Genomic DNA, 26,296 nt, shown 5'->3' on the forward strand with positions numbered 1-26,296 from the left:
ACGCACCAAAAGGTCTTATGTGAATTATGAATATTACAAACTTGTGGCATGCACTATAAATGAAGAATCTTTGTGGGAAATGCCACCAAACCAGTAACATTAAATTAAGTTCGTTAAATAGGAAATTATGGAATAATTTATTTTTATCGGTGAAATTAGATTAATAACACCATGCCAGTAGCTTGACTTCAACGGTGTTATTACTTCATTTTATTGGTGGTATTGCATTATCAGTCGCATAGCCATTTTAAGGGTGTGATAACAACAACACAATATTAACATGCTCAAAAAATTGCTAGCTCCATGGCCGATTAATAAGCACAATCATTCGCACGAAGGATGGTAGCGAAAGATGTTATACGTCAAGATTAGCAGGAGGTGGCTTGGAGTTCTACTCGTGTTCAATGTGGCCATCGTCATCCTCGACAATGTTTGTCTGTTGCTCCACACCAACAATGATGTGTGGGTGCTACTTCCACGCAGGCATCAGATTCAAGAGCAAAACATGAATCACAAATTGGTGTGCAATTGATTGAGAGCTCCTCCTGGATTAGCCCTGACCTGATCAATGCCACACGTCCTCATCTCCTCCTCTTTCCTAGCAGACGCGATCCAACGGCACTTGAACGGGATATGGAGGGGGTGGCACCAAGAGGCGGAGAGTTGTGACTATGCAATGGGGGGGGGAGGTGACGAATGACCGGGATATGAAAGGGAGCACACTCTAACACTTGGGTGCTCCTTGGGGATATTTTGAACCGGAAACCCAATTTCATTGACAAGACTTGTGACACACTTGCGAGTTATTTGAAGGTCCGCTTCCAACAATGTTGATCAATGCTATTTATGAACATGTGAAGTATGTGGTAATGGTGAAGAAACCTCGGTGTACAGGAAGAGTAAGGTGAAACCCATGGTTGGACAATTGTGTGTCCTCTTGTTGTGTACTCCCTCTGTTCCTAAATGTAAGTCTTTTAAGAATTTCCATTAAGAAACCATTCATATTGACTTGCTTGACGATGAAGCAACACCATTCATATTGTGTTGGCCATGTTGCCACAATGCCTTTAGGTTGGGACGAATCCACATGTGGTGTTTAGGTCTATGGTTGATTCGTTTGGAAAATTCAGTGCTCATGTATTGTCTCTGACCCGTTTTTTATAAACTAGGTCATTCTATTCCTCTTTATGAAATGCAGGAACACCCTCTTTCGAGGTTAGAAAAAAATGTTTATTTTTGGGATATTTTTGGGACACTTGCCGGCAGACTAGCTAATGGTCTTACACTCTTGTCATCTTTAATTAATTCCATGAACAAAATAAAAAAGTGACATAACTGTTCTTTAAACTACTTTCTGTCTTGTTTTCGGAGAAAAAAGAAAAAAAATGCTATTTAATATTTGGAAACGGCTCGTGCACATATATTGTGATTCTCATAAGTCCCTTTTTCTTGTTGAATACCCATATAATCATAATTTTGTTAGCCTTTTGCTAATTTCCAGTTACATCCTTTTTCAACAAATAATCATAAAAACTAATCATCATTTATCCTAAATTCCAAAACGTAAAATTTGCAAGTCTATAAAGATAAAATCCAATTGCAACTTCTAGTCCACAATCCACATGTTATATAAGTGAAATTGAGATGATCATTGTTCAATGTTGGTCCAAAGGCTAGGAAAGAAATTGAGAAGTTATGCAAATTCGAGTTATAATCTTGACAGAAGAGATTACAATTGCAGCAGGACTCCACTACAAATCTGACATCATATTTTTGGCCATGACAAATCAAACATTTTTGTATGGCGGTTTGTGCTTGCTGGGGATGCCAAATTTAGTTGGCAAGCATGGAAAATCCACCTTAGTTCACTTTTTGTGAGGAAATTGCCGTGCTTGTAAACTAAATTTGCCATGCTCACGTCAACTAAATTTGTCATAAAAAAAATAAGATTTCCCATGCTAAAAGATCTGATCAGATTTTTAGCCTAACCGATTGCAGAAAGTAATTAGTTGTTGTAGAGTGATGCACACTCCATTTATAGTACATAGAAGACTTCATGGTGCGATTGATGACTTGACATATCGGCACGCTCCACTTTGTAGAACCAGTGCCCTTCCTAATCCTACCTGTGGCAGGTTGGGCAGTTTGGAGGGTGTGACCCTGGTGGTTGATCCGGTTGGTCTGTTACGCACAAGTAAAATCATAAATAGGAAAATACATAGCTTAGTTATCCTACAGTATAATCCAGTTGGTTTAGTTGAAGTACTTACGGGGGAAGGGAGATGGCCGCTGGCTTGAGGGACTGAAGCAGAAGCAGACCAGAAAGAAGAAGATGGTAAGCAACCGAATCAGATGGCGAGTGCCGGGTAACATTATTCCTGAATCGGGGTTCCTTTCCGAGGACAAAAACCTAGCTATTTAGCACCGAGATGGAACATCGCATGCTGGATTCTCAATGCTAGCTCCGCACCTATCTATCTACTTATATTAAGTTGAAGGGTGAACTGAAATTTTGACTGGGAATTTTCTATTCATGTTCTGACTGGAAACTGGTAAACTTGCAAAGGGAGGCATACGACCATGGCCAATTGACCATAACAGAGTCAAAGTCCCCATACGACTTCACAAGTTTGAATAGCTCATGTGATCATACATCATAGTTAGTATATCTTATCTTCAATGTTTAATGCTTTAAAGTATTTATTTATTATACGCATTTCTCTCATTTTATTTAACAAATGGATTGGCGCAGCAACCAAGATCTTTCATACCAGTAGGACAATGCCAAATAATTATGTGATCCCATGCTTACGCACAACTTATTATTCCTTATTTACCTAGACCCGTCTACTTACGGCTAGAGTTATGTATAGCCTGTGAGCTGACGTTACATTTTTGTGGCGGGGATATAGGACTTATTTAATTTCACTAGGTCTGCACATATTCCTAGACTTTTATACTATATGGCATGTTATACTAAAGTATGTCGAATTTGTTTTTGAGTGGCTGAGGTTAGTGTTGCTATTCACTGTATGCTATCCGACTGATGTACAATGTGTCAGATATCGCTTCACTGGTTCGTAAAGTTGTTTGTACGGTTCTATTACTCAGTATGTGTAGTGCGATACTTTTCAACTATTTGCACCATCTAAATTTTAACACAAAAAATATATCTATCTTTCAACACTTTATGTATGCACAATTATATGAAAAAACATATTAGTCCGTCGCAAACATAGCGGGCACGACAACACGCGTCGTTGATGATCAAGTTGGCCTTAGATTTCAGCTTAATTTGAAGTCCACCCCGTCTGTTGCGGCATTAGGCCATGATGCTGTGGTGGATCCCGGCTCGTCTTTGAATCTACTTTGGTTGGAGTTTGAAAAAGAAAAAAAACAAATTAAATTTGAGGAAGAGCTTTTTTTTTTAACATATTCACGGGAGGTCGTGGAATGTTTTTCTTCTCCTCTTATTCCATATGGAATACAATCAGTTAAAATTTTAAAAAAGTAAAATTAGAAAAAGAAGTACTAGAAAATTAGAAAAAGTCGTGGGGTGGATCGTTCTGACCTAAACTTCTCTTCATCAGCAGCAAACAGTAAAATTAGAAAAAGAAGTACTAGAAAATTCAAAAAAAAGCGTGAATATTTTTGTATGGAAGATGGTTGAGTGTGTGATGTCCGTGCCAGTTTTCAACATGTTTAGACATCTGAGTAGCTACCGAAAAAAATGGGGATGTGAAGAATTTTACTGTCGATGCATTGTTCGGACCCGGTTTTTCTTTTAGAGCTACTCAGATGTCCGAACGTGCTGAAATTGGCGCGGATCTCATGCACTCAAACTCTCCCATGCAAAATATTGAGACTTTCTGATTTTTTCTAATATTTTTGTATTTTACTGTTCATGAAGATCACACGAGCTCGAGTGCAGAATTTGATATCCGAAGGAAGCTGAGTCTTTCAGAGCAAAGTTCGGCTTTATTTGCTGGTACATGGCACTGCCTATATAAAATAATAATCCCTTTAAAAAGTCGTGTTATAAACTCGATAAAAAAGATTACAATTGTAGAAACTAAATAGTTGCTGTATAGGGTGATAAACACACTACATATATAGGTACATAGAGGACTTCATGCTGCGTTAGAGGACTCCGCATATGGTGACGCTCCATTAACTGTGTAGAGCCAGTGCCCTTGGTAATCCTATCTGCAGTACGTCGGGCAGTTCGGAGGGTGTGACCCTGGGGGGGCACTCGGGTCGAGTGTCACAATTTGCAAAAATATCAGGCAATGAACAAATAAAAACTCACGAGAGAAGAGCAGAATGCCAAGATAATCATCTACTACTGCTAATGAGTTACTACTTACTAGACACCTATGCAGAGACTTACTACAAGCTCAAAACCTTATACTTACAAGGTGTGGTACAGGATGGATTGCTTCTGCCGCTTGCGGGAGACGAACATGAAAGCAAGCAGAAGCAGATCACGAACAGGATAGTAAGCAAGCGTACCAGATAGCGAGCGTTAGGCAACATTCTTTCTGAATCGAGGTGTCTTTGAGAGAGGGCAAAACCAAGCTAGGTAGCACCGAGAAGGAACCCGGCGTACTGGAAATCGCAATGGTAGCCCTGCACCTACCTCTCTACGTCTATTTATTAAGATCGAGGGTGAACTGAACTTTTGACTGAGCATTTGTAAGTGGAGATGGGATTATATATATATATACACGACCATGACAATGAAACTTGGCCAATATCTCCGATATGACTTCACATGTTTGAATGAGTCATGTGATCATAGCAATAGCTAGCACACTGAATTACATCTCATATATACCAGAATGGTTGAACGTGCTTTGCTGCGCTGTTGGTGTTGTTGGATCTTTTAAAAAAGGTACTCACCCTGTTTTAAAATATAAAGGGTATTACTTTTTTGAAAAGTCAAACATTTTAAGTTTGATCAAATTTGTGTTAAAATATAGGTAGCTGCTATGGATCAAACGGCCAATTTCCTGAGGAAATCATCGGGGTCATCTGCCATTGGATCCATCCTCTTATAGCCGATGGATGGGTCAATGCGAGCAACCACGCAACGACGTCATCTATGCCTCCATGGTGAAGCAGCCGCATGCTCACAACAGGAGCCGCGCCCCTCTCCCCTCGCTGGCAACGCAGTAAAGCTCCACAACGCGCATGGCGACGCTGCATTGTAGCACCTGACGTCGTTGACAAGTGCCTTCCGCTGCAGCACCGCCCGCTACATCGCAGCTCTGGGCGTGCCAGTGAAGCTCCATTGCAGCACGACCCGCTGCATCGCAACTCTAGGCGCCGGTGAAGCTCCATTGCAACACTGCCTCCTGCATCGTAGCTCCGGGCGCACTGGCGAAGCTCCATTGCAGCTGTGGGTGAAGGTCTATTGCAACCTACAACCCCTTGCACGCAAGCTGCTGGCGGCGAGCTGCGTTGCAACACCGGCAACGAGCTTCGTTGTAGCATCGACGATGTGATATGGCCGCCTCCGGCAGCTGCGCCTCCAAACTCCCTTGTGCGAGAGCTGCTGGAGGTGAGCTACGTTCTAGCACCTGGGGCGAGCTTCACTGTAGCGTCCGACAATGTGATGTGGCTGCCTCCAGCACTACGCCTCCGTGTTGCGTTGCAACACCGGCGTGATGTGCCCCCAACTCCGGCCTCCCTCTTCTCGTTGCTGAGTTGCAGCACCGACGCGAGCAGTGGTCGTCGTTCTTACTTGTGGATCGCAGCAGCGGTGCATGGTGGTTAGAGTTCTTGCTCTCCTAGCACGATGAAGAAAGAGATTTGGAAAAAGGGGAAAGAGAGAGGAAGAAGAAGCGAGTGGAGGAGAGTGTCTGTCGTGGAAGAGATAAGGCTGCGAGCGTGGAGGAAAAGCGATGGTGGCGGGGACGTGTCGCACAGAGGAAACAGTTTAAGATGGAGGAAAATCAGTCGGTTGATTTTAATACTTTCCTAAAATATATTAAAATCCATAATATCAAGTCGGCATGGTTAGATCCATCATTAAATGAATTTCCATGTTTTTTTGTTTAATATTGTGGATATCAATATTTTTTGCTTTGATATTGGTCAAAGATAAAGAAATTTTACTTTCCAAAAATGTAGTAAAACCCTTATATTTTGGAACTGATGAAATATTTAGTTTGGCGGGTGGGATGATGATGAAGTGTGTTTTATTTTTATTTATAACCCGGTGATTTGATGGGTTTTTTGTGGTGTGGTTCAGTGTTATTCATTTATGCGTCAGTGGTGGCATGTACCAGGGGCGGACCCAGCCCAAGAATTCAGCGGGGCCGAAGTGACTGGGGGTCCAAATATTTGATTAACTGGGGGCCCAACTAGTAAAATATTAGGCTTTATAACAGTAAAAATAAAAATTGACTGGGGCCCGGGCCCCCACTCGGCTCAACATAGGTCCGCCGCTGGCATGTACGATATTAATGTTGTATTATCACATGGTGATGCTTTTCTTTCTTTGTTATGCATGTAAGGGTGCGCGGGATTGATATGTTTTTACAGGCTGGTTACTCCCGATTTATTTGAAAAATCATTGACCTGATCAAAATCGTAAATCAAATCCAAAATTGTATATCTCAATTGAATGGAAGAAATTGAAAATGAAGGAACATAGGGAACAAGAGAGGTTCTTGAAAAATTGTTGACCCAGCCAAAATTGAATGAACCAATTATAGTTTGAAGACTGAACTAATCGTGAAGCCTTAATAATTAGAAAACATAATGCATAGTATAAAAAATTGAATGAAAGTGCTTTCAGAAATTATTGACCCGATCAAAATCAGGTGACCCATTTTTAATTGAAAACCTCAATTGAACGTGGACTCTTAAAAACTAGGAGGCATAGTTTTATAGAGGATGTATATGTATATCTACATCAATCATTGAAGGATAGCAGTCAAACTCACCAGCCTTGTATAAATACAGCAGAAAACATATCTTAATGCACGACTAGAGCTGTAGAGCGGAAGTCACCATGGAGTAGTGACTTCCTCTGATAATCCTTTTGTCTAGAAAAAGTAGTGATTTTCTCTGATATAATCCTTGTCCTATCCGCCTCTCTCATGGCACGGACTTTGAAGGACCTAAAGCCAAAAACTATCACAACCGGATTTAGAGTTTCACAAAACCATCACTTCCAAAAAAATCGCTAAAATCTACATGGATTGGGACCAAATTTATCAAAATACACCAATCACCCAGTTGGTTATATTTGACCACGATTATGACAGGTCAGACCAGCATGTAAGCGCTGACGTGGCAAAAATGACGATTCCATTTGTTTGACCGTGAAGTTGAATGATGTGCCAACTCAGTTTCTTGATGTTGCTCATAAGGTTCGGTGTGTGTGCGCGCGTTCATAGAAAATAGGTGTACGTATAAATGTATAAGCGTTTGCGTCTATATACTATATTTAAAAAATTAGACGTTTATAATAAAGAGGCCCACATATGTCTCCCTCGATAAATTCCACATGTCACAAAAAAGAGGAGGGCCCCTACACAACGCGCTTCCCTCCACCCTATCCACCCGCGCCCATGCATGACAGCTTCCCTCCAACGCGCGTGAGTGGCCTTCTTCCACCAGTCCCTACTGAGGCCCACAAGCTCCCTGTCGAGCAGGAAGAGCCTCAGGTGGTTGAGCATGTCGCCGTTGAGACTAGGTGAGCATGTCGGAGCCGTGAACATGTACAATGCGGTGGAATAAGAGCTAGCCGATTTTGGTCGCCATGTGCCCAAGGAGGTAGTCGTCGTTGGGGAAGTAGTTGACTTCGGGATGTTATCATGTGCAGCCACAATGAAGAAAGATCCAGTCGTTTGAATGCTCTCCCGAAAAACACGATCACACCTCTCTTATACAAGAACGCAAGAGGTGAGGTTTTGGAGGCATGTTCTCTCACTTCACATTGTTCGTTGAGGATAAAATGAGAAAGCAATGGGTGGCACAAGGCTTCAGAACCGGTAGGCGAGAGGAAGTGTTCTCGTCGATGGAAGAGGAGAGGCCCTAGGGAGAGGAAGAGAAACAATCACACACTGTTCAGATTCATCTTTCACTATAAGCAAAAACATTTTCTTTCATAAACAAAATAAGGTAGCGCAAGTGTAGCACAGTTCATATGTTGGGCCCCGCTCTTCACAAAACATGTACCCTCTTTTTAAGATCTTGTTAATGTGTGAAGGAACCAATCTTATGTGTTGGTTCAACATAATCAATATCCACAACAGGATGGGACTAACTATCCCACAATCCCTATTCGGCGCTTATATAGCTCTACTTATAACGCTATGCCTACATGGGGCTCACCTCCCACTACACGTTGGTGGGTATAGGCCGGTCCATCTTAGAACGGTCACGGTTTGCTTTTGCGTATGTGCACTAGCCGGTTTCTAAAGTTTTCAACCTGCCTTTTGAAGCTTCTACATGCTTTCGATTGTTTTTTTACTTTTCTGGTTTCTCATTTAGTTTTCCATTTTCCATTTTCCATTTTATTTTTGTTTTCCCTTTTTTTTTGCAAACTGTGTTTTCACATATGTGATTATTTTCTTTCAAATTCCGGAACTTTTTAAAATACGCGAACATCTTGCAAATTAGCAAACTCTTTCCAGTTTCATGATTTTTTTTCAAATATGAGAATTTTCTGAAATTCATGAACCTTTCAAATATTGAGTGACTAGTGATCCAATCGCTACTGGGCCGTAGCCCATTATAGTCTCAGCATGAGCACTCGTTGACAAAGCAGCGCCCTCACCGTATAACACTGTGTTTGGATGTCTCCATTGGAGCCCAGTAAATGGATTTGGTAATCATTTAGCGTCAATACGGACATTTGGGTGGACACTGAATTCGCATTGGAAAAGTAAAAGCAATTCATGCCCGTTTTGGCAGGAAACCCTATTAAGCGCCACAGACGCCGGTTACATGCAAATTTTGCTAACCGACGCCTGTACCGCTCCGTCATGGGCCGGCCCATTTAAAAATCCTACATGAGTTTTAGCCCGGAACTTTTTCCCGAATTGATCATTTTTTGTGGAAATCGGTGAACTTTTTCAAAAATTGATGATTTTTTTAAAATTAATGAACTTTTCTGAAAATCGGAGAACATAATTTAAAATTTCATGAACTTTTTCCAAAACCACTGAAATGTTTTTAAAAATTGATGATTTTTTCCGAATTCTATGACCTTTTTGAAAATACGTAAACATGTTTCAAAAATCATTGGACTTTTTTTATAGTCATTGAATTTTTTTTCAAATCTAAACTTTTTAAAAAATTTATGAACTTTATCAATTTTTAAAGACCAACGCATTCTATATGGGCCGGCCCATGAGGAGGAGCCCTGCACGCGCCGGTTGGCCTAACCGACGCTGAAGGCGTCGTATAGGACCTCCCCGTTTTGGCTCGCGTGAAAATCTCCCTCCCTCGTTTCGGAGGGGTGGCCCTCAGAATTGGGCGAGCAATTCCGGGCCAAAGGGGAACGAGAGGGGCGAGCGAGAGCAAAGACCTAGGTCCTGGCGGCGGCGACCTAGCAGGCAATCAGGCGTCCGACGATGGGGGTGACCACCACGGCGGTCGGCTGCGACGCAGGTCTGTCCCTTCCCTCTTCCCACCCCATCTCCCGTCGCCCCCTCGCCTTCTTCTCCTTTGGGTTGGTCTGCATGAGTCGTGCCCCGCCATGGCGGTTAACGGCAGCCAGGACAACCCCGCTTCAGGCCCCTAGTACGGCGGCCAAGACCGGCACGCGCCTCAGGCCCCAGCACGGCTACAAGGACCACCCCGCCGCAGGCCCTCAGCACGGCGACCAGGACCGGCACGCCCGCCTCGGGGCCTCCCTTCTTCACCACCTCATGCCCTCCCTGTTGTTCCTCTTTTTGTGCACACAAAACTGCTCCACCATAGATCCACACTTTTTACACTTAGAATTATTCACGCCCGTCTGTGAATGTTATGAACTAATCATAACCATCCACACTTTTTACCGAAAACGGTCCATAAATATCAGTGTGAATAATTTCCAGTGTTCTTGTGCTTCGGTTTGCACCCTTCTTTATCTGTTTTACATACTTTCCTATAATGCAATATACACATTGTTCTAAGTCACAGAACTCTAACCTAGAAAGAATTTCACTTTTGACTAATCTTTCTATTCCCCCCCTGGAAATATGGCCCAAGCGACAATGCCATAATTTCGAGGAGTCGTGAGTTCTCTTTCTTTTCTTTTGTTCTTTATTCGACGAGGAACTTTGCACATTCACATTATTTGCATAATGCACTTTTTCACGAAGAGATAACAGATAAAGCTCATTATGCAGGAAGGCATCGCCTACATAATCATTATTATACCAAATGGTACATTTACCATGTCCAAAAAAAATTCATAATTGTCTTTTATCCAAGCATGAAACTCTTATTAAATTCCTATTACATGAATGCACGAATAGTACATATCTAAGCAAAAGCTTGAACCCTTCGGTTAGCTCCAAGGAGACGTCACCTACAACTTCAACTTCTGTTTGGACACCATTTGCGATTTCAATACTTCTTTCTTTTCGGCACATGGTCCACGTCGAACTGAATCTCTGTAAAGAGTTTGCAACATGAACAATTGCTCCTGAGTCAATCCACCATGTAGATTTTGAAAATTTTCAATACAGAGATTCATTTACAAAGGAAACGATGTCGTTACCTCTCTTTGCCATGAAGGCCTTTAGCCAGGCAGCGCAATTCTTCTTGTAGTGCCCTGTCTACTTGCAGTAGATACAAGTGTCCTTATCCACTGGAATAGGCTTTTGCTGATAATGAGAGGGAGCTTTACCATAATCTTTGCCCTGTGGCTTTGAAGGAGAACCTTTGTTGGGTTGGAAAACCTTTTTCTTTTCCTTCACATAGTTCAGGGAGCCACCATGTGAAGATTTGATTCTCTCCTCTTCCTGTGAGCACATGGCTATGACCTTTTCTATGTCCCATGTCTCGGGCTGCATGTTGTAGTTCACAACAAAGGTCTTAAATTCCTTAGGCAGCAAAGGCATGACCAGGTGGATGAGGAGAGTGGTTTGATCTCCAGATACGCATCCATGGGCTTGAGCTTGGCTGCCGTATTGCTCATCCTTAGGATGTGCTCCCTTATGCCATGGCCACCTCCAGTGTAGCTCTCTGTCGCGAGTTGTTTTATCAACTGGGTGGCATACGTCTTAGAAGAGCCAGTGAACTGACTCTTTATCTTGGTTAGCATCTCCCTTGCGGAAGTGCACTCTGCAATTGAGCCCACAATGGTGGTCTCAATTGTGTTCTTTATAAATGTCAAACATTTCTTGTTGGCATTTATCCACTTTCTGTTGTTTATGGAGTATGACATCTCCCCATTGGCACAATCCCATTTCTTTTTCTCCCAACTCTCATCATCATCATCAGCATCTCTGACTGGCTCTGGAGGTGCAACTGGTTGTGGTTCCTCCAGAACCCAGTCCACCTCAGCAATGACAAGAGCCATGCCAACCTTCTTCCTCCACTCAGAGTAATTATCACCTTTGAGCGTAGGAATGTCCTTGAGGCAACTCATTAGGTGGAAACCTCCTGAAATCATAATTTAAGCGAGATCAGTACGACAATTATATGCATTAATTAACGTTGGTTAAAATAATCATACAATTGCCTATGCAAATTAATCTACATTACCGTTGGGCAAATGATAGAAATAAATGCATCTTTTATGCCAATAATTCAACATGATTATGTTATTAACAACGCTGGTCAGAAAAATAACATAACCATATTTCATAAATCATTTAGCAGCGGAAAGCGTGAACTTAAAAAATTCATGTACTTTTAATCTTTACAGAAAAATATTTTGTTACTTAATAAAAAAATCATGAACTTTATTAATACTGTTATAAAGGCCATGAACTTTTCTTTTTCTAAAAAAATATTTTATTTTCAGAAACTTTTATTTTTCTTTGTAGAAAAATTAATGTTACTATTCTGTCTATTTTTACAGAAACTTTAAACTTTTTATTTTCTCTTTACTAAACATATTTTTCGTAGGAAAAATACGCATAGAAGAAACATTTTGAATCTACCTAAAACTAGACAGAAAATTAAAATTTCCCTTTAAATGAAAAAAACTGTCAAGGCCTTTCTGGGCCCATGACGGCCTGGCCCGACAAGGGCTTCCAGGCGCTCTCGGCCTGACGGCCGGCCTCGCCCTGCCTAGGTCGATTCACTCGTGTCGGCCTGCTTTTCCCCCTCGGCCTCGCGCGTGGAGAGGGCTCCTCCCGCCGGCCTGAGGCCTTGCCTCGGCCCGCCAGTCATTCTGCCTTGGCCTCGCGCATGGCGGCGCACCTCCCTGCGGCCCGAGTAACTCGGCGGCCTGTCTATCTTGGCCCATACGGCCCGCTCCTGGTTAGGGTTACCTGTGGAGGCGATCGGGGCCGTCAGATTGAATCTGACGGTTGCTCGTGCACCTCGCTTGAACAAAAAGGATGAGCCGGTGGGGAGGGGGAAACCCTATCCCTCATTTCTCCCCAGCGCCGCTCGCACTCTCCTCCTTCCTCTCGGCGCGGCCCCTTCTCTCCTGAGCAACCCGTGGCCAGGGATGGCATCGGCCGCCGGCGGCGAGGTCTGAAACCTCCTGTCGTGCGTGCCCTTTGTCCTCCCTCCCACGCCGGTCGCTCTGGAGGTGAGGAGCTCGCGCCGCTCTGGAGCAAAACTCACTCCCCCTCGCGCCCCTTGGCAGGAGAGGTCGCCAGCCGCTGGTGCAAGGGCTGAGCCCTTCCGGCCGCGCACGCCGAGCCTCTCTCCTTGTCTCCGTTACGACCGTCGGATTCGGTAGTTGCGCCACCGCGCCTTCCTTATCTCTCCCTCGGAGCCATGGCCTTCCCCTTGCCGGCTGCGCACACTCCTTGCGGTGGGTGCGCCGCCGTCGAGCGGTCGGCTGTGGTTCCTTTTCTTTTCTGTGATAGAGGGGACGAGGGATCCGGCGGCCCTATTCTTTTCAATACTGCGTAGCTCCGTTGCCATCACCCTCGCTGGCTGCGCGTCCACCTTGCGGTGAGCGCGCCGCCGTCGAGCGGTTTGGTGATGGAGCTCTTTGCCCGTGTGGGGTGATTCTTTGCTTTGCATGTTCCCCTCTTTTTTTGTTTGCCTTTTTCGGATCCAATCCGATGTGTTCTTTGTTTTCCTTTTGGATCTAATCAGATCCTATCTTTGCCTCCGAGGAGGTAGGTTCTTCTTCCCCACACCTCGGCTTGCCGATGCGTGTGGGGATCGAGAGGAACAGACGCGGCCTTGCGGCGGCGCTCTTTGCCGACGAGGCCCGAGGCCATCTTCGGTTTCTTTGCCCATCTAGCGTACTTTTGGGAGGGGGATCCTTTGCTTTCGTTTTCATCTTTCAACCGGAACGTATCTAGTGCCTAGCGGCTCATGATACCATTGATAGAACTCGTGGATCCTCTAGGCATAGATGGATCCAGTAGAACGCGTAGCTTACCTTGTCCCGAACTCAATGAGCTCTCACCGGCGTCCATCGTGAGGTGTTGACGACTGAGTGGAAGGAGAGATGGGTGTGGCGTGGTTGGTGCTTCCCGTAAGCACTACGCTAACTCTAGATCGGATGGGTCTGTAGGTGGGAGTGTGGCGGCGGCGAACCTCGTAAGTCATGCCCCGGCACCCCATCTTCCTTTATATAGCGCGGGTCACAGGGGCCCACCAACCATAGTGGGTTGGGCGCCCCCAATCAGGACGCATAGATTATGGTCTGGTGGGCCGTTGGGCCCACGTGGTGAGAGATCAATCTAACAACAAGGAGTTAAAGTCTTACAAGACCAAAGTAATCAAGAACTGAGAGTCCATATGTACGATATATTCAAAAGATCATGCCAATGCTGAGGTGCGAAGATAGGTGTTGAGATTGTTGTAGGGCCATTAGAATAACCAATTGAAGTCTCTCTATAAGTAGCGCCAAAGAGGCAGCGAACGAGTGACACTATTCTTTGCATGCTTGGAGATATGAAGGACTTAGTTGATGCTTTCAAGACAACAGAGCCCATTGCACTACCAAAGGTTACCACTCCCGCTGAAATGCTTGATGCACTTAACTTGATACCTGATTTGGCTGAGGAAGACATACTACGATGCTATGTGAAGTTGGTACTCAACGATCGCATGTTTCAAGCTCTAAAGGAGCTGCCCATCACCATGAGGAAGACATGGCTCCTAATGTTGTTTTGAAGCTTGATGCTTTTCTGATATGTGTGTGTTCTTGCATGTGTTGTTGAACAGCGAACTATCTATTTTATGTCCTATTGAACTTGTAACAGTTTATGTACTACTGCCATGCACTGTTTATGTCAAGCATTCCGACCTATCTATTAAAATGATTGTGATTTATGTCATGTACGAGACCATATTTGAGAGTATGTGCTGTTTGTTATTGTATTAAATTTGTGTTATGTTATCATAAGAAAATATTGTTGTCATTGTATGGCCATTTGCGTTTTCCTGATGCATTTCTAGAATATTTATTTTATGTTTATTGCTATAAATTCATTCGTAGTCAGATTTCATTTTTGAGTCATGTAGCTATGCAATTCCAAAGTTTGTCATCCAAACATGATTTGGTATTGAAATCTGAGAGGCATTTCAAGGACCAATTCACTAGACAACCAAACAGCATAATTCGTATTCGGGCCATTTCAGGTTCCTTCACTAATTTGGAATTCAGACCAATTCAATACGAAGCTCTCCAATGAAGACATCCAAACGAAGACGTAAGAGGTCTCAGACTGTGCTCACGGGAGCTCCTACCCGCTGCTCTCTATGGCAGGTTGTCGCTCGTTCGCATCGAGGCGGGCGAACTGACGATCAAAATGGGCCGACCCAATTACGAGAGAATGCTCAAGCTACAGTGTCCAATTTTGGAACCCTTCTAGAAGTTTCCTGACCGGTATTGGATACCTTCTAGAAGGATCTTAAACTAGTTTTTACAAGATTTTTTCTGTTATTTTTATTTTTATTTATTTTGTTTATTTTTTAGTGTATTTTTTAGTGTTGCGATAACGCCCACACGTGTGGTGGAAGCAACATCAATCCACACGTCTATAACACACAGATTGTGTCACGTCACCACATGCATGCATATGGGGATCTTTTTTGATTTCTAATTTTTAAAAATTTTTATCTCTTAAATGAAAAATCCGATTGAAGATCCGTTTTCATCATTAAATCCATCGCGACGAGATCTTCGAAACTAGATCTCATATCAACATGTTTCGATGACTTTTTTTGTGGTAAAAAGTTGCCATGTCTATTGCACATGAATTGACATGATGTTTACACTTAAGTTGCCATGATATATTTCAGGTATTGTTTCTTCTACCTTTAAAAGTAAATTTTAATAGATTAGTAAAGAATTGCCATGATCCATGCATTAAATTTGTTGTGGTTAATTACTAAAAATTGCCATGGTCAATTAATAAAATTTGCCATAAAAAGTAGTTGAAAATATACCGGTAACATTGAATGTAGAAGAAAAATAGATAGAACATGTTATAGCAGCTTTAGTGTAAACACTATGGCAACCATAGTGTAACATCATGGCAACTGTTGTCAAAAACAAAATTCATCAAAACATATCAACATGGGATCTACTTTTGAAGATCTCGTCGAGACGGATTTAATGGTGAAAACGGATTTTTTTTTCATTAGAAGATAAAACATTTTTAAGCCAAAAATCAAAAAAGATTCTCGCTGATGTCATCTGTTTTGACGTGTCAAAATGAGTGATAATGAAGGCGTGTGGGCAAATTGCAAACGCCCACACTTGTTTTTATGTTTTTCTGATTCTTTTTCTCCCTTTCTTTTTTCCTTTTTTCTGTTATTATTTTATTTTCTATTTATTTTTATTTAATTTTTCTTCTCTCTCTTGTTATTTTTTGAAACACAACAATTTTTGTAAATTTGTGAATAATATTTGAAGCAGGAACATTTTTTGAACTTATTTACACTTTTTGAAACATGAACTTTGTTGAAATTACGTACATTTTTTAAAAGGAAAACATTTTGTAGAAAATGGAGAACATCTTTTTAAAATTGTCGATCATTTTCAAATCAAGAGCATTTTTAGAATTGAAGAACAAAATTTGAACAAGTTTTCAATTTGTGAACAAAATTTTAAAAATAGAGAAATATTTTTCGTAAAACAGGAATATCTTTTCACAAATTTACGAACTTGTTTTCTCATAAATTCCTGATTCCAGATTATTTTTTGAAGCACGAACATTTAAATAGAAATTGTGAACAAAATATTAAACATTGGAACATTTTTTGAAATTCAAAACAAAATTTATAAAATATCAAACCATAAAATAGGAAAAATAAAAAGAATATAGAAAAAACTAAAAAGAACACAATTTTTCGAAAAACTAAAAAATATGAAAATGAAATGAAAACTTTTTTAGAAAATCCGGAGCATTTTTCGAAAATATTGATCAATTTTCAAAATCTTGAACTTTTTTGAAGTTATGATTTATTTTGAAAAACCAGAACCTTTTTTGAATTTATTAACAATCTTAAATTTGGAACATTTCGAAAGCGAGAACATTTTTCTTAAAATACCGAACATAATCTGAAAAACCGAACATTTTTTGAAAATCCCGAATATTTTTTAAAGTTGTGAATGTTTTTGAAAAACGGCAACTTTTTGAAATTACAACATTTAGAAAAAAAGGAAAACCTTTTTTTCAATTTGGAGAACAATTGTTGAAAATCCAAAACTTTTTCTGAAAATACAGAACATTTTTTGAAATAGAACTAGAAAAGAACAATGAAAAAAGAAAAAAAAGAAAAAATTGTTTAGGGAACCTTCTAGAAGTTTTCCAAAATAAAAAACGAACCGGTTGGTAAGCAAAGATTCCCAAAATCAGCAAAAACGCCTGGAGATGTTTCACTTGAATGGACTGTTTAGTTAGAAGGATCGATCTATCTCCTTGTGAAGCCTTGACTCCCTGTCGCTTTGTTTTTTCTGATTCATTTTCTCCTTTTCTTATTTATGTTTTTCTGTTATTTATTTTATTTTCTATTTTTTTATTTACCTTTTCTTCTCTTTCTTGTTCTTCTAATTTTTCTAAACACGATCATTTTTGAAAATTTGTGAACAGTTTTGGAAGCAGGAACATTTTCTGAACTTATGTACACTTTTTAAATATAACATTTTTGAACTTACGTAAATTTTGTGAAAAGACAAACATTTTTTAGAGAATGACGAACATTTCTTCAAACTCCCGAACATTTTCAAATCATGAACATTTTCAGAATTGGAACAAGTTTTCAATTTGTGAACAATTTTTTAAAAAGAGAGAATATTTTTTCGTAAAACAGGAATTTTTTTCCACAAATTTATGAAAACTTTTGTACTGATTTTCTTGATTCCTGATTATATTTTTCAAGCACGAACATTTAGATATAAATAGTTAACAAAATTTCAAATACAGGGATTCATTTTTAAATTCAAAACAAAACTCAGAAAATGTCATATAAAAAATAGGAAAGTGAAAATTTAAAAACAGTGAAAAAATAAAAGGGAAGAAATAACATTTTTTGAAAAAAATAACATTGCTTAAAAATCCCGAACATTTAAAAAAAATGGAACATTTTAAAATCCGAAATATTTTTGGAAGTTGTGATTTTTCTGAAAATTAAGAACGTCTTTCGAATTTATGACCAATGTTTGAAAAACACAATTTTCCGAAATTGGGAACATTTTTGAAAAGTGAGAACTTTTTCTTAAAATATTGCACATTTTTAAAAAAGCAATTTTTTTAAAAAGTTGAACATTTTTGGAAGATTTGCATTTTTGAAATTTATTGCTGAAAATAGCAACTATTTGGAATTTAGAACATTTTGAAAAAGCTAAAAGTTTTTTTTAATTTGAAGAAAAAAACATTTTTGAATCTAGAACGTTGTTGGATAATGGAAAACATTTTTGGAAGAGAAACAGAAAAAAAAGAAACCGACAATAAAAAGTAAAAAGGAAAATGAAAAAAGAGAAAAAGATAAACCGTTTCAGGAAACAATCTAGAAGTTTGCCAAAACCAGAAAAAACCAGCTGGAACTCTAGAAGGTTCACAAAACTAGCAAAAATGCCTGCAGATGTTATGCTTGAATGGGCCGGCCACAGAATGCGGCAAATAGGGAATTAATGTGCTCACTCCCTCTGCTATGCATAAATTGGCCATATGGGCCTCAAGAATTTTTCAGAAATTATTAAAAATAATAAATGGGCTAAATGCCCAATAATCCAGCAGATGGAGCGCTAAGACAAGCCATGGCGGGTGCGAGCCCGAGCTGGAGACGATGTGTCCGGGTGTGTCGGAGATTTGATGAGTCCGGATGCAGGGATATGGAGAGGTCGCTGTGGATGAACTTGTGTAGATGGCGATTACAAGGGTGGGAGGTAGCATAGGAGAAGTATAGTTGGAGGTTGAGAATAGAAAAACCATAAGATATATCATAAGGCGTATTTCCATATTATGAATACTTGGTATTTAAAGATACAAAAATCTCTATAAATTTGATCAAAAAAATGGCAAGCTTGATTTTTATTTTTATTTTGGAAAAAACTGTACATGCGCTACGAAACAGAGGAAGTAGTACTTAGACGGAGAAGCACCCTACTACTAAGAGCATCTCTAGTAGAGTCCTCAAACCCTCAAATCCCTAAAAATAACTGTTTTTTTACAGTTTTCGTCCAAAAAAACCCGTAGACTAGAACCCCTAAATCCTCAAATCCGTAAAAGAAATTAGAGGTCGAACCCTCAAACCTCCTCCCAGCCTGTAGAAGTGAGGGTTGGGAGGAAAAACTCCCCCCAACCCGCACTCCTTTTCCCACATCGCGCGGGAGGAAGTTGGTTCCCGCGCGCGGGAGGAATCCGCAGGAATCCGCAGCGGCCGCCGCCAGCCCGCCGCCCTCCGCGCTCCAGCCGCCGCCCCGCCGCCCCCCGCGCTCCGGCCGCCGCCCCGGCCCTGGCCCCGCCGCCCCTCTGCGCCCCGGCCCCGCGCTCCAGCCGCCGCCGTCGCGCCCGCCGCGCCTGCCGCCGCCCCCGCGCTCCAGCCGCCGCGCCCCCGCCCGCCGCCGCCCCCCGCGCTCCAGCCGCGGCCGCCGTCGCCGCGCCCCCGCCCGCCGCCGCGCCTGCCGGGGCCGCCCGCCGAGAAGGGCCGCGGCGCCCGGCGGAGCTCCACCGCGCGGTACGCCAGGGAGACGGCCTCATCCAGGCAGCGCGAGCGCGAGCTCCTCCGCGGCTGAAGTCATTTTTGTATCCTCTGTTCCTCCGCGTGTATGTTCATAGTGTTTAAAACTAGGCTATAAGGGTTGGGTTTGAGGGTTCTAGTCTTTGCCTCTGTTTTTCAACCTTTAAAAGTGTTAAAAATGATCAATTCTCAACCCTTAAAAGTGATTTTAGATTTAAGGGTTTAAGGGTTCTAGTACAGATGCTCTAAGCCGGCTGTCGACCTCCACGGCTGGTCCTCCGTCCCGTCCGCCGTTCGAAGCTCCCAAATCCCGCTCTCCTGTCGCAGTCCCAGTCTTCCCCGCCAACCCCTCTTTCCGCAGCGACGGCCTCTGCTTCGGCCACTGGGGGTGCCCACCATCTGTTCGACCGATGGTCTTGCGCCCTCTCGCCGTTTCTTGCGTTGTTCAGTTGCTCTACTGCCGCCTGCTTGGGCCTCTATGGGCTCTGCATAAGTTGGATACCGTCGTTCCATCCTGGGGCGCAGCTCTTACTTCCTTGTTGTCCGGCCATCGTTGTCGTTATCTTGGGCTTCAAGCGGGTGTCCGTCTTACTTCAAGCGGCGGCTAGGGAGGCATGAATCTCAGGGAGCTGGCCGCGGGCGCTGACGCTCTGTTGTTTGTTGATGCGCTTTGGCTTTCTCTCGCCTTCAAGCAGCTGCGATGCTTCCCACTTAGCGGTATGCTTCCCTCCGCCGCTCAGATCGGAATGTGATATCCTTTTACACGAGTTTCGATTTTTAAGTTTAACAATTTGATGTGCAAGTTGAACATCTTTACAGGGGTAACAACACCCATGTCGAAACTAATGTAGTTCCCATGCTCAACTTTATTGTATATGGCATATACATAGGCTCCTGAACTTCATTTTATTGTATATAGGCTGAACTGAACTACTCCCTCCGTTCCTAAATATAAGACCTTGTACAGATTGCACTATGGACAACATACGGATGTATATAGACATATTTTAAAGTGTACATTCATTCATTTTGCTCCGTATGTAGTCTATAGTGAAATCTCTACAAGGTCTTATATTTAGAAACGGAGGGAGTACTATATATTGCCTTCAGTACAAGTTGGATGTCTCTACAAGTTGGATGTCTTCACATCTGGGTCGCAGTTCTGACTCCGACCTCCACGCCGCTCTCATCTCTGCTGTTGTCCTTGTTGGCAGGCCATCTGGACCTTCCTCGGCCGCCTTGTCAGTAGTACTTCAATCAAGCCGCAGCTAGGAAGGCACAATGTCAGGGAGCTGGTCTTGTGTAGGTTTGCTTTGGTTTCCTCTCGTCTTCTATGCCGGCCGTGCGGTGCCTAAGGTGCTGTATTCTCAGATCGCGTCTTCCCTTGGCGAAGCAGTCTCCCTTGCTGGTATGACTTGGAGAGAATAACTCTTGCCTTAACATTGATTTGGAGCCATATGGGGAGTGGGAGCAGGACCCCGGCCACGACCCCTTCCATGACCACGGCCACGCCCGCGGCCACGGTCACCGCCGTCGCCGGTGCGGTCACCCCGACCGGAAGCAGGAGGGGAGTGGGGAGCGCTCTGGGAGCGGTCGTAGCCACAATCTGCCAAGCGGTCGCCTTGGCCGCGACCACCGGTGCCAGTACTGATGGTGCCGGAGGATCCACCATTGTGGAGGGCGAACACCGAGGCGCCCTCCTCGGCGGCGCGTTGGGTCATAGACTCCTTGGCCAAGGTGACCCGGGAGAGAACGACGTCGAAGGGAAGCGCCTGGTCACCGAGGACGACGCAAATGGTGTCAAGGCGCTTGTCGAGGCCATGGAGAAATTGCGTGGTGAGATCTATCTCAGAGACGGCATGGTCGATGTCGGCAAGGCCGTCCGTGAGAAGTTTCATGCGACGGGCATACTCTTGGACGTGAAGATCACCCTGCTTGAGGTTGCGATATTGCCGATTGAGGATCATAAACCGCGCGGCACGGTTGGAGAGGAAGTAGTCGTGGATCTTCTTGCAGATGGCGAAATAGGTGGTGGCACCGACCACGTGATCCACCATGGAGTCGGCAAGGGTGGCGTAGAGCCAGAGAGCGACGTGGGCGTCCAGTTCAAGATACTGGGCGTCGACATTGGGAGGAGGCGGGTGATCGAGCAGATAGGTGACGCCGTAGTGGACGAGGACCATGAGGAAGAAAGACTTCCACTTGTGATAATTATGATCAACGGTGTTCTGGAGGAACTTGATGTGGTTGGTGATATGATCATTGAAGATGGGATGCGAGGCGGCGGAGGGGCGACTGGAGGCGTGGAGGAGAAGAGGGGAGTGAAGGTAGATCCGGGGGCGGCGGAACCAGCCGCAAGGGAGGCAGCGGTCGTTTGGAAGATATACGGAGGTGAGGCGGCTGCGGAGGTAGCAGAAGAGGCAGAGGAAGCCGGGGCGGCCGGTGTGGTGGAGAACAGAGGGTCCGGGGAGGAGCCGTCGGTGGTGGTGGCGCCGGACGCAGGGGAGGAGTCGGGCACAACCATGGTGGTAACCTGAAGTCTAATACCAAGTTGGAGAGAATAACTCTTGCCTTAACATTGATTTGGTACAAGTTACACTTATATACAAGAGGTCCACTCACCCCCTAGAATGTAGGCACGCAGGCCATGATGTGGTTAGATCCTAGATTACAGGAGAGTACAACTATACATGTACAAGTATTCTAACAGTATGCTCTTCTCCAACAATCCTCTTATTTTTGTCAGGGAAATGCTTTCCATTCAACTTTCAAGTTTAACAGTTTGATGTGCAAGTTTAGCATTCGTACATGGGCGTGGTTAGTTCATATACAGTTAGGCTTAAACGTTAAAGTAACAGTTTATTAGATGTAAGGAAAGAACAGCCAAGTTGAAAATAATGCAGTTCTGATGCTCAACTTTATTGTATACAGGCTCCTGAAGTAGATTTTATTGTATATAGGCTGAACTATAGCTTACCTTCAGTACAAGTATAGATTCGCTACTGCAATAGAGAATGATTCATAACATACATAGCACCCTTTCAACAAAGAGAAATAAAGCCTTAAGTGAAGAAAAACTAGTCGCAGGTCATCATGCACCAGACCAGCAGCGTGTGGGCAATCGATAGATACGGTTGAAAATGCTTCTTCCGCTCAGGCAGGGCAGTGCTGAAAATGCTTCTTTGATTGCGGTAGCAGTAGCGTAGACGTCCTGCATCGCTGGTCGAACTTTAGGAGTCTCGGCGGCGCATAGCAGGCCAAGCTTAGCCAGAGCGGTGATGCAGCTAGCTCATCATTCCTGCAGCCATTTCATGATTTTCCTGCTCTGAAGAACTCCCTCCTTCTTCATCTCGGTTCCCATAATAGGGGATGTTGATTCTAGGGTCTAGTATCTCGCAAATCTTTTCAGGAAATGAATCTTCCACAAATTTGTAAAGGCTCTGTCCATCTTCAAACATTTCGTCAGTTGGACGCTTCCCTGTGAGTATCTCTAAGATGATGACTCCATAGCTGTAAACATCACCCTCCGTCGAGATTTTGCTCCCAAAGCCATATTCTGAAGTACATGTAATTATTCAAACAATTAATTAGGACAAAATTACTGGAGCAACAGAAGAATTTCTGCAGAAGAACATATAAGATATTTAAAAAAAAATACAACTTCCTGTATTAAGAAATTGTTACCTGGTGCAATGTATCCAACTGATCCTCTTGGCCCTGCTAGGCTTGTAGAAGTAGAACCATGAATACCAGAAGAAGAATAACAACCATGTAGGAACTTAGCCAACCCGAAGTCACCGACACATGCGCCCATGTCGTCATCCAGAAGGACATTGCTAGGCTTCAGATCACAGTGGACCATAGGAGGCATGCATTGGTTATGGAGGTAATCCAAAGCAGCAGCTATGTCCACTGCTATTGCTATTCTTGAACCCATACACAACAGTCTTTTTGGATGATGCTCTTGGATTAGTGTTGGATAGAGCCAACTCTCTAGGTCGCCATTTACCATATACTCAAGAACAAGAGCTTTGAACACATGTCCTGTCGGGTCACTTGTTGAGCATACGGTGATCACTCTTACAAGATTTCGATGACGAGTGTTTCTAAGTGCCTCACATTCAACATGGAAGCTCTTTTTTGCTCCAATTTGATCAAGCTTGAAAACTTTGATAGCAAATGTATGATGTTCTTCCGACTCAATTCTACCTTTGTATACGGACCCATATTTTCCCGAACCAACCAAGTTGACTAAAGAAAAACGATTTGTTGCTTTCACTAAATCAGCATAAGTCAACTTCTTGAACTCCATGACAGATGTATGGTTGCTTGTTTGACTTTCTTTCTCTTCTTAAATATAATGACTCCAAAGCAGGATAACATAACCAAAGGAAGAGAAATAATTGCTACTATCTTCAAAATCTTGGAGGTGTAAATATTTTGCTTTGATATCACTCCATTGCAAAGTGGCAACTCCAGCAATGGGGTGCTCGCACATAAGTTCTTGTTCCCTTGTACGAACACCTAACTTTCGTTTTGAAACATTCCACCTGGTGGTACTGGTCCCTCGAGGATGTTGAATGACAAATTGAGAAGCCTTAGGGAACCAAGGGATTCAAAGAAGTTAGGGATTTCACCGGACAAGTTGTTTTGAGATAAATCCATCACAATGATGCCTCTCAGATTCATGAAAGTTTGAGGGATTCTCCCTTGAAAATTGTTCCCCTCCATATGCAGTGACTCCAAGTGGACGCACTCACCAAGAGTGGAGGGAATTTGTCCAGACAACTGGTTATTGGAAATATTCAATGGGCTGAGATTGACCAAGCTGCCAATCTCCAGTGGTATTGCTCCTGAGAGTTTGTTGTGAGATAAGTCCAAACCTTCTGCAAGGGAGGAAAGACTAAATATCTCCTTTGGTATGCTATCATGAAACTTGTTACAAGAGAGGTTCATTCTGACCAATTTTTTGCAGCTTCCCAGAGCTCCGGGGATTGGGCCACCCAAATTATTTTCCTGTAAATATAGCTCACTCAATTGGCTTAGATTGCCAATTGATGGAGGGATTTGTCCAGAAAGTTTATTTTGAGATAAGCTTAGGACAAACAAGTTTTGCAGATTTCCAAGTGATTCTGGGATAGTTCCACTAAGCAAAAAAAATTCCATGTAAAGAATTTTCATGTTTGTCAGCTGCTCTATCTCCTGCGGTATAGTGCCGGATATTTTGTTTTCTCTTAATAACAATTTTTCTAAGCTTGCAATGGAACTCGGCAAATCTCCTTGAAGGATGTTTGCATCCAAGAATAATTCCACCAGTTGGGTGCAATTCGTCAATGAGGTTAGGAAAGACCAATCTCCTGCTTCGAGCCAATTCTCTCCTAGATCTAGGCTGATTAAGTCGGGAAGAGTCCCAAGAGAAGGCACAATACCATGGAATGCATTGCTAGCTAGATTAATCTTACAAAGATTCGTTGTGTTGGCTAGTGAACTAGGGATTTGTCCTTGGAATTTGTTCACTCCCATGATCATAGCTTGGATGAATGGAAGGGTATATCCAATGTTATATGGAATTTCCCCTGTCAGATTATTCACACCCATGCCAAGGTATGTGAGTGTTGATATGTTGTAAATAGATGCGGGGACACTCCCTGATAAGGAGTTGTAACTCAAGTCTAGTACTTGCAGGTTGGGAAGCTTACCAATACTCTCCGGGATGCCGGCTTGAAAACTATTCTCTGCAAGCAAGAGCATACAAAGGGAGGAAAAGTTCCCTATAGTATATGGTATTGCACCTGCAAGATTATTTGATATCAAGATAAGATACTGCAAGGGTGAGTCAACAATTTTTGGGAAAACAACAGGAATGGACCCAGTAAAGTTGTTAGCTCCCAGGTTCAAGAATTGGAGTGATGTGCTGTTAAATAGGGCAGTTGGAATCTCTCCACCAAGGTAATTGTTAGCCAGGGCGATTACACCACTCCCCTTGATTTCGGATGGACATAGGCGATCCAGGAGACCCGGTCGCCCCTGAGGCCGCCGGGGGGGAAACTCGATCGCCGGCGTCTCGGGGGGCCATTTCTCCCGTTCGGCCGGCGGCGGTGAGAGAGCACACGCAACTCCCGCCGTCTGACCAGATCCCGTTGCGGATCTTTTGGAAAGTGGAGTATTCTGAGGTTAGTGTTTCCATACAGCTCGACGGTTTGATTGTTTTTCATCCAAGTTCAGGATTGTTAACCCTCCGGGACGAGGACAATGATATTCTCGCTGGTACATATCTCGAGGAAGGGGATCAGATCTCGGCTGAAACTCGTTTACTAGTCGATGGATACTATGTTCGCTGTGTATCTTTTGTTCCGCAGGAACATACAACCGAGGATGATCATCAGGTTCTCGTGGTTTCATCGGAGGAGGATCGACCTTCCTCGCCGGCGTTGAAACCAGCTTTGGGGGGAGGAAGGTTTTGGGCGAATGCGTTGACGGATGAAGACGATGATGAACGGGTGTCGCCGCAGGAGCATGTCAGGTATGTACATGACTATAGTTCAGAGAAGGTGCTGGTGATGAAATCGGACATTTCTTCTCCGGCCAGCTCGGTACCTTCTTTAGATTTTACGCAGGATCGCAAGCTTAGGCGAGATACTGTTCTTCAGAGGAAGAAGAGGCAGGTAACACCAAGGAAGCCTTGGGTTGGGCCGATCCCAAAGGTAAATTGCCTCCACTTTCGTTATCGGATTTCTTCAAACCTGATTGTTGGGTGACGAAGAAGTCGGTAGCCAAGAAGAATCGTTCTGTTGTTCGTTCTTCAGGGTCGTCTGTTCGTCCGTCTGGTTCGGCGGTAATTGTGCTGTCGACCCGGGATTCTAGGGCAAGTTTTTTGAAAGCCGCTATCGACGCTAAGGGCCGGTGGTGCGGTCTCACCTGGTATCGGGTATTTGGCCCAGTTTGACAATCCTAGTCCGGCTCTGCTTGATATGAGTTGTCGGGGTATACAACAGGTCGAACCCTTGGCACC

The 26,296-nt window shown here is 43.2% G+C and overlaps 1 protein-coding gene across 1 annotated transcript; it reads right to left on the reverse strand.

Annotated features, from left to right (window-relative positions):
- Nucleotides 1-22,351: 22,351 nt before the first annotated feature.
- LOC123431356 (probable LRR receptor-like serine/threonine-protein kinase At3g47570) lies at nucleotides 22,352-23,723 on the reverse strand. The gene is made up of 2 exons (XM_045115167.1): nucleotides 22,969-23,723; nucleotides 22,352-22,840 (listed from the first exon to the last, which is right to left on the reverse strand). The coding sequence occupies exons 1-2, from the start codon at nucleotides 23,594-23,596 to the stop codon at nucleotides 22,569-22,571; spliced, it is 900 nt and encodes a 299-aa protein (XP_044971102.1). The 5' UTR covers nucleotides 23,597-23,723; the 3' UTR covers nucleotides 22,352-22,568.
- Between the last annotated feature and the right edge of the window lie 2,573 nt (nucleotides 23,724-26,296).

The sequence above is a fragment of the Hordeum vulgare genome, chromosome 2H (genome assembly GCF_904849725.1).
Source record: "Hordeum vulgare subsp. vulgare chromosome 2H, MorexV3_pseudomolecules_assembly, whole genome shotgun sequence".
NCBI classification, from domain to species: domain Eukaryota; kingdom Viridiplantae; phylum Streptophyta; class Magnoliopsida; order Poales; family Poaceae; genus Hordeum; species Hordeum vulgare.